Source organism: Cuculus canorus, chromosome 12 (genome assembly GCF_017976375.1).
Source record: "Cuculus canorus isolate bCucCan1 chromosome 12, bCucCan1.pri, whole genome shotgun sequence".
Taxonomy (NCBI): Eukaryota; Metazoa; Chordata; class Aves; order Cuculiformes; family Cuculidae; genus Cuculus; species Cuculus canorus.
Genome location: NC_071412.1, coordinates 17,376,371 through 17,388,881, shown reverse-complemented (window position 1 = coordinate 17,388,881; position 12,511 = coordinate 17,376,371). Strand labels below are relative to the sequence as shown.

The following is a 12,511-nucleotide window of genomic DNA, read 5'->3' as shown; positions in this document are numbered from 1 at the left end:
CAAGTGCTCTTCAGAGCCAGCGCAAGACCCCCCCCTTTGCCTCGAGTTTAAGCTCGGAAGAGGTAAGAAAGGCACAGGATAGAGGGAGTGCAGAGTGCAGCAAACAAGGTGATGACATACTGGGATTGAAGAGATGGAAAGGGAATGAGTCCAGGAAGAATCACTGCAAGAGAAGGAATAGATAGGAAGAACGGCAAACCTTCAGCGAGACAAACAAAGAAAGCAATTTATCAGCTCCTCCCTGGCTACAGAGTAGAATTTAGTCTTTCAATTTTACACCCCACTCCCCACTGGGTGCTCACATCCTTGGACCTTCTGGACTTACTGGGTGCGAAGCGTGAACGCGGCACTGGTGATGGAGGTGGGCAGATTAAGGCCTTTGGTGATCTCCCGCCAGATCTTCTTGTTGATGATTTCCACTAGCCCTCCCTTCTCAGTCACCAGTTTGTACAGCATGTAGAGGTCCAGGATCTGCTTTGCCATGATGGGGATCCGATTGATGGGAGTTCCTGCAGGGAAACAGCAGGGAAGGAAACGTGGAGTCAGAGAGAAAATGAGGCCAAGGAAACCGGTAGGTTGGGGCTATCGATCTTCTTTCTAATAGGAAATCCAGGCAACTCTATTTGTAGCCTGACTTAAGGCCTCTCTACGGGTGAGTAAACGAGCCAGAGAAGTGCAGCTACGTGGCACGTCCTTTTCATGAAAAATCCTTTCCTGTGGGCAAAAGCAATTATCAGACAAATAATAACCTGCAGCTAAGAGCAACTTGGAAAATAGAAAGAGGGGAAGTAGGGACTATTCAATCCTAGGAGCGAGGGAGCAGCACAGAGGAATCGTTTTTTATTAGCTCCCAGGGCAATCTCAGATAAAAATCTATATTGCTTGTGCTCTGGAAGGGGCTGAGCAGTCAGGCAACTCCAACTACTCGCACGCTGGGATTCCGCTCCCTCACTCTGCAGGATATACTTGGGAACAGTGATAGAAAAGGGTACGTGACACTCAAGAGCATCTCCCTCCCCTGTATATACACCTCTATCCTCCCTTCCGAGCATGTGCATAAGGTTTTGCTACAGCTCCTGCTCTCACAAAGCATTTTCCTCCTCCCACTCCTTTTCCCTGAACATGCTCCCAAAGGACGTGCCAATGAGGCCACACGTGTACCTTGGGAGCAACTGCAACCCAGCTGCCAGAGCAGTAACTTGTTGCGAGTGCAGAGAAGTGGTGGTGATGATGGAGGTGAACAAACAAGGGGTGTAATGGAGCCTGATGACAGCCACCACAAAGCCAGGCACCCTCACGGCTGCCAGGAGAGGCAGCAGGCACCCAAACACTTCTTGTAGCCCAAAACAAGGTGCTGCTCTATCTTTGTAAGCACAGGGCAGCTGCAGCTCCGTCCTTCTCCAATTTTGTCATCTTGTGGATTAACAGAGATATGGAAATCTAATTTTTTAACCTGATAGCGCCCTTTTAGTAGCACCTTAACGTGATAAAGCACACGGGGTTTGCAAAGGTCAAACTAATGAGATTTAGGCAAGGCAAGGAAGAGAGGAAAAAATGCTGATGTAGCAACCCTTTTATTTTGCATAGGAAATACTGTCCTGGATCAAAGAGCCATCCATCTGAGGTCAGTATCCTGCCTACCACAATGGTCAGCCCCAGCCCTTACAGGAAAGCCTGCGAAGCGCTGTAATGGACAATTATGGAATACCCAACCCACAGGGGAGACTTCTGCCACTGCTCATCAGCCAGCGATCCGGTTAATGCCCCGAAGCAGAGCAGTTTATGGCCCTTATAAATGGGTTTTATTCTGTTTAGTGAAAAGGAGTTCAGCTCAGCTCTGCAGATGTCCTCATTATACATGTAAGTGCAATTTTTTTTCCTCTGTCTTTCCCTTTTGAAGCCTGTTATGCATTAGCTCATGGTAGCAATTCCCACAGGTTAATGAGATGTAGGGTAGAACAAGTAAACTTTTTCAGCTTTCAAAGGGCTGCCTTCAATCTCACCAAGTTACAAACTCTGAAACTGTAAGAAAACATAAAAAGCAACCTGATCAGGCTTGGTCTGCACACTCCGTCATTTTATATCCATCACATCCTCTTTTCCTTGCCTTGTCTAAACAACCCCTTCCCTCTCCACATCAGAGAAGGCCACAAAGCAGTAATTTCACAAACTGCATCAGATCCTCTTCCTGCATTTCAGAGCAGGCCGTTCCCTCAGGGAGCAGAGATAGAGATATTTCCAAACTGTTCAAACGCACCATGGCTCCGTTCAGCCTGGCCGGGAGCTGGTCCCTCCCAAAGGCGAGCCTGTGTAAATGCAATCGTCAATTTGCTTCAGTTTTAACTCCACCACCATTTTGTTTCAGGGTGTTATTGCAAAAAGTAAGAGCACACTCGCAGCGTTATTTCAGGCACGCGGAGGGCTGTGAGTAATCCTGTTACCAGTCTGAAGTTATCATTCATCAGCTGAGCCACCGTAACCAGAGTCACACCCAGCCCACTCCAAATGAAAAGCAGAGATATATTGATCTCGGAGATCTCTAGGAAGACCCAAGGGTGGGTTTGTTCCAACCCAAAATGCCCCTTCAGCACCTCTGAAAGCTGGGGTGGCCAAGTGGCACCATGTTGCCAGCGAAGGCACTGCTCTACCAGGGCAGAATCAAGACCCCTTCAGCAACCCCACACCACCCAAAGCCACCCACTTCCCCTCAATCCAATTTAGGGAATAGCATTAACTTGTCCCAAAGAGACTTTCACCCAGCTCTCCTTGGACAGTGACCAGATGGAGAGTGAAAGGGAAGGATCCTGGATAAAACTCCTCAGGCAAACAAGCCACCAATACTGAAGTATGAGGAAACATCTATTTTTAAATACATTCCATTTATCCTAAACACAGGCTGGCTCTTATCTAGATTCTCCCATTGCAGCATTTGAGAAGATACACAGGTATATTTCTCCAAATGATCCTGTGAGAGGCACAAACACTCTCTACATCAGTGGGAAATAAAGGCTTCAATCTATTTCCAGAAAGCCTGCTCATAGCTGGGGTAGAAACAGCAATCAGCCCTGACCTCCCCGCCTCACGTTTCTACCCCTTTAACACCTTTCCTTCCTGGAGTTTGCCTTTAAATAAGACTCACAGACCAAAGTGCCCTGAAATTTAATTAGTAGCTTTATAAAGTAAGCTAAAACCTATAGCTTCCCCCCCACCCCCAATAAAATGTCTTTATGAAGGCTGAGAAACTTTACAGCAGGGACAAAACTACTTCCACCCTTCTCCCACTTAGAGATGCAATCCTTTTCTTCCCATGCTTTCTCATTGCTCCAAGCAAAACAGAATCACATAATGGGTTGGGTCGGAAGGGACCTTAAAGCCCATCCAGTTCCAACTCCCCACCACGAGCAGGGACACCTCCCACTGGGTCAGGTTGCTCAAAGCCCCATCCAACTTCATCTTGAAATCCCCCAGAGCTGTCAATGAGCAGTTCTGGGTTTGGACCTGATAAATGAACTGTACTTTTCAGAGCAAGCCAGGGCTCTGTGTGTTTAACAGGAGCTGAGAAGCACAGAGAGGCTGCTCTCACAGCCCTCTCCTCCCCCAGCCCGCTCTGAGGAAAGGCAAGGCGATAAAGTCTTTATTGGAAACCCCCAGTGCTCAAACAGGAAAGGCTGAAAAACGAGTATCATGGGACGATTGGATGCTGAAGCTGAGCGGATCCTTTCATAGGCGGCTGCAAGGCTTGTCAGGGGCCATGATGGATTACTGTCATCTGGCAGCATCAGGATTAATGATCTGGAGGTCAGAGGGGAGAATTCCAGAGGGAAAGGTCGGCAGCCGGGGGCACAGCATAAGACTTGTTGCCTTTTGATGGCAAACTCATTTTACTGTACTTTCAAGCCTCTCTATTCCAGCAGCTCTCAGAATTGCTGTACATACTGTGCTGGAGAAGACCTGGAAGCCTTGCCTGACTCCAAATGAGGGCGAGGAAGACAACTTGCTCCTCTTTGCTTGGCAATTTACCTCTTTACCTTTCAGCATTACTCCCGTTACAGAAATTTGGGCCATTCCTGCAAGGAATTGGTCAATTCAACCTGATTCAGTGGGAGGTGTCCCTGCCCATGGCAGGGTCTTGGAACTGAATGAGCTTTAAGGTCTCTTCCAACCTAAACCATTCTATGATTCTATGGAAGTGAGACACACGCACACACAGAGTCTGTTTCCACTGGCAAAGGGATGATATGTAGTTGATGAGCATGGGTGACCTTAGGAAGACAAACTCCTGCTACTGAAGACCTAGGAGTGGGAGCACGGCCTAAAAGTAAGAGGCTGTAAGACTTCCAACAACTGACCTCGTCTACTAAGCAGAAGGGCTACGAAGAGCACAAAAAGCCCAAGAATGACACTGGAAGGAGAAGGAGGAATCAACCCATAGCTGCAGGCTCCTGATTTTCCAAAGGGAAAGACAGCTATAACTACAATTCAGATCTCTGGAATAAAGAGTTTCCCCAGAGGAAGCTTGACCATAGCTATAAACGCCCTGCCCTTCCAGGGAAACAAGCAGCCTTCTCTGCCAAGCTGTTTCACCCCCTTCAAAAGCATCTTCTGTTTTAGGCAGATGTAACAGAAGCCTGAAGGGCACCCATGGATAGGCTTGAATGTCCCCTATGTCCCTTGCACTGGAGAGGCAGAAGGAGCAACTGTGTGGTTTTCATCCTTCAAGAGCTATTTAAGAAGTGAGTGAGGAAGCTGTAAACCCCAGATAATCTTTGCACAACTGTTTTACAACTATTGGCAATGAACCAGCATCTGGGGCATGGGCTGAGCCACCAGCACACGCAGGCTCTGCTCCCTTACAACAACAGCCACAAGCGCTTTTTTCCTTCCCGTTTCTTAGAATCTACTGAATTGGAAGCGACCCACAGGCATCATTGAGTCCAACTCCTGTCCTTGCATATGACAACGCCCACATTCACGCTGTGTGTCTGAGGGCATTGGCCAAATGCTTCTGGAATGTTGTCAGGCCGTGACTGCTTCCCTGGGAAGTTGTTCCAGTGCTCCACCACCTTCTGGGTGAAGAATCTTTCCCTGAAGTCCAACCTAGCCTACACCTGGCACCTTCCTGCCATTCTCTCAGGTCCTGTCATTGGTCACCAGAGAGAAGAGCTCATTGTCTGCTCCTCCTCTTGCCCTTGTGAGGAAGCTGTAGCCTGCAACGAGATTTCCTCTCAGTCTTTTCTCCAGGCTGAACAGACCAAGTGACTTTAACTGCTTCTCATACGGCTTCTCCTCTAAACCCTTCACCAATTTTGTAGCCAAGTTCTTGAAAGAGAACTCGGCTTTGGACCAACACCTTCCTCCCCCCGCGAATCATGCTGCCCATGGTGTTTCTCTCCTGTTCTTCATCCTAGCTTTGCCAGATTCTTCTTTCTGAAGAAGCAGACTGATGTTGAACAAGGAAAACCACCCCTAAGACTGTTTTTAATCAAATCACAGCAAACAAGTGCCCTCTCATTCTGCTGGGATTTCCTTGGCTTTGTGAGTCCTCCATGATGGAGATTACCTGCCAAGGGCCACTCTCCTCTCCTGGTGCTGAGCCGTGCCCGCTGCAGGGAGATCCCCACCAGCCAGCGCACAGCCTAAGTCACGACTTGTCCTGCACTCATGAGACAAAGAGCAGTTAATTATACCCACCCTGGAGCACTACCTTTTCAATCACCTCCCATTTTGTTTCTATCCAATTTACTTTCAGAAGCATCCATTTTTTAGTAAGGAACAAAGGAGGGGAGAGTCCCTAACATTTATTCTGCAGAGTGACATTCAAATTGCAATGACACATGCTCTGGAATGAAAAAAAAAAAGGCATAGAGGGGACATTTTTAAGCCACAACCTGTATAGGTAAGGAAAGGGCTGCTCTTTCCACCTCCCATTCTATGTTCAGAAGAGAAACAATATCAGACATCCAAAAGGAGAAGGTTTTCCCTAGGAGACTGGGGAAGTCCACAGTGGTTTAAAATGATTTTGGATGAAATCTTGAACAGCTTTATTTGGAGGAAGACAGAGTAATCACTTGGTAGGAATGATCTCCTCACTCTAACTGTACCAGGTTAAACAGAGGTAAAAATCAGTTCAACAGCAGATAAGCAGTGTAGGATATCAACTTGATATCAAATCAGCTTGAACCCTGCACTGTCTCAGTTCCTGGATCGCTCAAATTCGTCTCCCAGGACAAACCTTGGAGCTGCCTGTTTAGCCACCCCAGCTCTATGCATGAGTTTCATTTGTTGATTCGGTTTGAGTCTGTCCCAAGCACTCACTCAACACTAAAATAAGAAGCAAAGGTATACAGAAGGGAAACCACCTCTCTCCTCCTCTTCTGCGCCTGTGCCACAGCTGATCTAATCTCTCCCTACACATAGCACTTCCACAGCGGGCATTCTCACCTCCCAATGGGAATGTCACCACCTGATCCGCCAGCCTGCAGACCGTTAGACACTCCTATCAAAGCAGGAGCTGGGATAGAGGGTAATTAATCATACTCTATTTGACAGGAGGCCCACTCCTTATCTGCACCCCTCAAAACGCCATCAGTTTCCGCTTTCCTCCTCAGTAAGCGAGGCTGACAGCAGCCCCTTATCAGATTTCGGCTGCTGGACTGGAGGCAACCCAACTGGCATCCAGTGCCCTGTTTGTATTAGCCAAGGCTCCAGCCACATTAACCTTCCCACAAAGGCTGTTTCTCCATCCCCGAAATGAAGATCCCCCAGGGATTTGCTCTCTTGTATCCCGCTCAACTACAGTTCAGCTGCTCTTGACACAGCTGGGTCCAATATATTTGCTATTACAAATTTCTCCACCAGATGTTGAATCACCATGTGACTGGCAGTGGGTTTCCACACATCTGATCCCCGAACTGAAGGGACAAATGCCTCTCCAGGCAAAGAGGTACAAATCCAGAAGGTGATGCAGAGAAACAAGGGCAGCTGGGGAAAACACAGCCTGATCAGTCAGGCTGCACAAAGGCAAAAAGTGGAGCATCTTCATGCCAGGTGGTTCCAACTTTTTCCATCCACCTGGATACCTACAGGGTCACCTCTTCAGTGTTGAGCCTTCTTCATCGCCTGAGTGCAGCAGTTCCCTCATCCTCTGAAAAACAGACTGTTCAGTTTACAGGGAGGAAGGTTAACAACACCCAATTGTAAGACAGAGCTTGAGGAGAACAGGGTTTGAGACACAAACATCCAGTCTTTGAGGTGCTGGACAAACACCAAACAATTTAACATCTCGGTCTTCGAAGGGAGTGAGGAAAATCCCCCATTGACTCCACCACTTTGCTCTGCAGTCCCAAAAAGGAGCCCTAGGATCAGAGATCCCCACTGGTGATCATGGTACCAGACAAATAAGCTATGGAAAGTTTCAAGCAAAGCAACAACAGCCAGTCATTTCAAATCAATCTCTTTTGTATCCTGCCCAGCGTCAATTCCGTTCATAACAAAATATTTAAGCTGCACAAATACTCTTCATGCTGGCTAAATTTAAACCAAATCTCCTGTAAGCCAGAACCAAGAAAAGTCCCAATACTATTTTCCTATTAATTAAAATTGCAGCTTCCAATACAATTTTTGTTTGGAGCTAAAGCAATACTCATGCTAACACACCATTTTCCAGATCCTCAAAACCAAGGCAGATTAATTATTTGAACTGCACTGGGCACAGTTGTACCTGGGGCAATTCCAAGCACAAAGACAGGCTGGGAAGAGAACGGATTGGGAGCAGCCCTGAAGAGAAGGACTGGGGTGCTGGGAGATGAGAAGCTCAACACGAGCCAGCAAAGCGTACTCACAGCCCAGAAAGCCAACTGTGTCCTGGGCTGCATCCAAAGCCATGCGACCAGCAGGGAGAGGGAGGGGATTCTGCCCCTCTGCTCTGCTCTGGCGAGACCCCACCTGGAGCCCTGCGTTCGGATCTGGAGTCCTCAGGAAGGACATGAAGCTGTTGGAGCGAGTTCAGAGGAGGCCACCAAGATGATCCAAGGGCTGGAGCACCTCCCCTGTTGGGAAAGGCTGAGACAGCTGGGGCAGTTCATCCTGGAGAAGAGAAGGGTCTGGGGAGGACTTAGAGCAGCTTCCAGTACTGAAAGGGGCTCCAAGAAAGCTGGGGAAGGACTTGTGATCAGGGAGTACAGGGATAGGACAAGGGGGAAGGGTTTTAAGCTGAAAAAGGGGAGATTGAGACGAGATCTTAGGAAGAAATGTTTTCCTGTGAGGGTGGGGAGGCCCTGGCCCAGGTTGCCCAGAGCAGTGGTGGCTGCCCCATCCCTGGAGGTGTTCAAGGCCAGGTTGGATGGGGCTTGGAGCAACCTGATCCAGTGGGAAGTCTCCCTGCCCATGGCGTTTCTCCCTGAAAGGAGGTTGTAGCAAGGTGTTGCCTGGGAGGAGAGATCAGCACCCAAGTGATAGGATGAGAGGAAATGGCCTCAAGTTGTGCCAGGGGAAGTTTAGTCTGGATATTAGGAAAAATTTCTTTGCTGTAAGAGTGGTGGATTTTCCATTCCTGGAGGGTTTCAAAACACATGTAAGAGGATGCGATTCAGGATACGGTTTAGTAGGTATGGTGGTGCTGGGCTGACAGTTGGACTGGATAAGCTTAGAAGTCCTTGCCAACAGTAATGATTCTAAGATTCTTAAAGTGTTTAGGAATGTGGAGTAGCGCATTCTCTGTTTCCTGCTCCAAAAGGCTCACACCACTTAAAGACTACAGAAGAATATAAACCTACAACTTCATGAAAAGTAATTCCTTCCATTCTTTTTAACAGTATAGAAGTAAAAACCTAAAATATTTTGATGATCCGCCACTGCTTACCATTTGCACAAGACACTAAGTCATCACTTTCCTGAGTCTAAGTCACAACAGTTGACCAAAATGGAGGTATAACAGGCAGAGATTTATCTGTGTACAAATCCAAGGGTCTAACTGGAAAGAGGGCTTTGCCTGGTTACCTTGGACCATGCAGAAAAGACTTTAGCAGTGCCTCGAGTGAGCGTTTTCCACTGCAGAACATCACCTGCTATTTAGGGAAGCATTTGCCGCGGCTCAGCATTAAGCAGGCAGCACAAGCAAAAGATGCCAAGAATTTATGTCTATCAATATCTCATTTAGAGAACTACATCACTTAATTCAGATTCAAAAATAACTCCACAGAGGATCAAAGGAAGAAACCTGCAAAATTGAATCAGTAGAAGAATGAAGCATATTCCCCAGACAGGCATTTCATAAACAGCACTTGGCATACTGATAAAAGAACCCATCAGTAAATGCTTTTGTCAATACTGTGGATTTGTTGTGTTTCCACATCTAAAATGTGCAGACAGAGCATACAACAGCAGGAAAACATTAAAACCATGCGCTCAGGCTCACAAAGCTCCTTCTATGTGTATACACATAAAACCCCAGAATGGTCAAGCCATCTGGGAAAACCAAGGTCACGCAGAAACCTTGAACAAAATTAGTAGAGCTGTACAATTGGAGACGTTTTATGAGGTCCTCACAAAGGCTGTGCTTAAAATGAACAAAACAGCTTCCCTTGAAAGGGAGCCTTTCCTAACACGCCATAGCAAGCAGTTAGGTCTCTTCCCCATCAACTCTTTTTTTTCAAGAGGAACATCTTGCACGAACACTGCTGATCCTTCCAGAGGATGAAGCAGTCCCACTACTCCGAGTCTCTCCTGACCAGTGCTACTGGAATACAAGCAGCTCAATTACTGGTGACTGCTTTCATGGCTATAAGAGCCCCACCACTAACAGTCCTTCACGACGTGGGGACAAATAGCAGACTAGCATGTGCTGCAGGGTGAACAAAGTACATTTGTCTTCTATCACACACAAGTAAGATGGAGCCAAAATTTAACTTCACAGGATGAGACAGATCTGAAAAGAAGTGAAAGACGTCACCCTCTCTAACACCAAGTCTGACTCAAGTTAAAGCACTTGCCCATCTGGCTACATCATTATAGCAATATCATTGTCAGTAATGTGAAGCACAAAAGGTGGAGGAACATAGGATCACCCTGAGTCTCTGGAGTGAATTCAGCTCTAGCCTGGGCATTTGGATAACAAAATCCTGCCCTGAACCACAAACTTGCTCCTCACGCACCAGGGGGTTAAAAACATTGCTTCTCAGAAACCAGATTTCAAGGCTCAACTTGTCACAAGACACTGGATCAGCAATGGAGACTAAGGGAAGTCACTGTGGAAGCTGCTCATCCCTCCTCAGCCTGAAGAAGCCTTTGGTTTGAGACTGCAGAGGACCTGAGAAAGGGAAGGTGGAAGTGTTAATACGGCAAGCGAGGATCATCCCTGCCAAGCCGCATCAGGTCAGCCCTGTCACAGGCCTGGTTCAGCGTTAGTCCCACACACTAACCGCTCCCATCGGCTTTCTCTCCTCCTCTCCCCATCTGCCCCTTCAATCACAGCCACGGTGGGACCCATTCACCTCAACACATCCAAGGAATAAAACAGCCAACAAAGGAAGAGTTACAGCTTTCCTCTCATCTCCCTCTTCCATCATTATTGCCACTGAAGGGCCATTTTATCACTTGCAGCTGTGGTCATTCAGCGACAACCTGCTGTGCTCAGAGGCAGATGAGACCCGCACATTTGATCTGCATTAAGCCTGTCTCATGGCCTCACATTTCTAGGTACATTCCAAACAGCAGCATCAACAACCAAATCTTTTCATCCCCCCAACTACTCAGGAGCTCCTGTGAAATCTGTCATTTATCTTTCACATCATGCTTTTTTTCAGTTCATCAATCTGTGCCCCAAATCCACCAGCTCCAAACAAGGGCCAGCGCTTCAGCTCCTCCTGGACGACCGCAGAATTCCCATCTTTACAGAAGCAATGTTTATTAGCAGAGCTACTTTCCATCCCCTTCAGACATGAGGTGCAAATTAAGCAGCTCTTCACACATACTAGCTAAGAAACACAGCCCTTTGCTCTCAGGTGCAACAAGTCCTCAGTTGTACCCACCTCTGGGGCACTCTTTCAGAAGGCAACAGTTGTTCAGCCCTGTTTGGTTTAGGATGCTTGTTTGGCACATCAAGCAAAGGAAAGTGAAATGAAAGCCTGAATGATATCATATAACTTCGCTGTGGAAGCTCCCAGATCCTTGAAGATCCCAGTACAGGAGAGAGTGGACAAGTCCATCTGCTCATCAGAAAACCAAAGCTCTGCTGTAGAGAGCGGTGGAGAGCAGGCATGAGAAAAGTGGACAGTACAACTTCTGAAAAACCACGCCGAGTCAAAAGATTGCCACTGCAGAAAGGCACAGCAGCTCCGATTCACACCAGCAGAGGAGTTGCTTCCAATAGCTCAATGTACATTTTCCTCTTACCCTGGAGAAACTAAGCTCTGCAGAGTCCTCCTGCCAATTTTTTGGGGGGATGCCAAAATACAAAGCAAGCCCACAGCTGCCTCGTACCCTGCAACCCAGTTCCCCAAACATTTCCAGCCCCTCCAGCAGAGGGTTGTCAGCTCACGGCATCTCCTCCACGGCTGCCATTTCATTTTCAGTCTTCTAGCAAGCAAGAAAACAATGGAGTCTCCAGAAAACAAATACAATTGGAAATGCACAGATGATTAAAAGCTAAACTCCTTCAGCAAGCAGCTGGTGACCAGCTCAGCCCCTGCGCTGGGAATGTATCAATTATAAATAACTAAAAAGTAATAGGAAGGAGACACTGAAGTATTAAGCAGATTTCTCTCCGCGTATCTGGAGGTTTCTATTGCTGCCAATCACATCCTTTAGATTATTGTCTTTATCAGCCATCCCAGCCCTCACGTTAACATGTGAGCTCAGGTTAACATATGCAAGTAAACTAATTAAGCCTGGTTATGCCTCTGCACACGAAAGCCGGTATTATCAGCAAAATCCAGCTCTAATTTTTAACTAACCCGGAAGCATAACCTCAAACTGCTGGAGGGTGAAAATTCACACAGGTCAGCCGTCAGCTCTAGCCATGCCAGGAAAAACAGACACAGATACGAGAAGCAATTGCAATAGCTGGATAGCCTTTCCTCTGCCCGGGATCTAGTCAGCCACAGAGGGGATGTATCTGAGGATGCAGGACTCAAAAAACAACTGGAAAGACAACTCCACAACTCACTTCAACCCAGCAAATGTTAGAATAGAAGAGACTGAGATGTCGCATCTTTATACTTTATCATACTCTCAGGGCAAAACATTGCTGGTTACACTAAGGCAGCCTCCCCTCCTCCAAATAAGCCTGACCAGGCTTGTTCAGTCCAGCACACTCATGACAGGAGGGAGCAAAGGGTCCTTTTAATGCCTGCTCTTCACACCTACCTTCAGACAACTCTTGGGAAATAATGAAAAGGTCTATAGCACAATTTAACACTTTTTGTCAGAAGCATCTTGGATGGAAGAGTCTGTTGGGTCTGGCACGCTTGGAGGGATAAGGGAAGAGAGGATTTACCACACATTCAGAGATGTA

At 47.3% G+C, this 12,511-nt stretch overlaps 1 protein-coding gene across 3 annotated transcripts in view; it reads right to left on the bottom strand.

The window, feature by feature from the left end:
* ARID3B (AT-rich interaction domain 3B) overlaps nt 1–12,511 on the bottom strand; it is a 40,288-nt gene that overhangs the window by 9,926 nt on the left and 17,851 nt on the right. For all 3 annotated transcript variants that reach the window (XM_054077878.1, XM_009568863.2, XM_054077877.1), the window contains one exon: nt 326–509. In XM_054077878.1, coding sequence (XP_053933853.1) covers nt 326–509 — 184 coding nt within the window. The remainder of the gene's footprint in view (nt 1–325; nt 510–12,511) is intronic.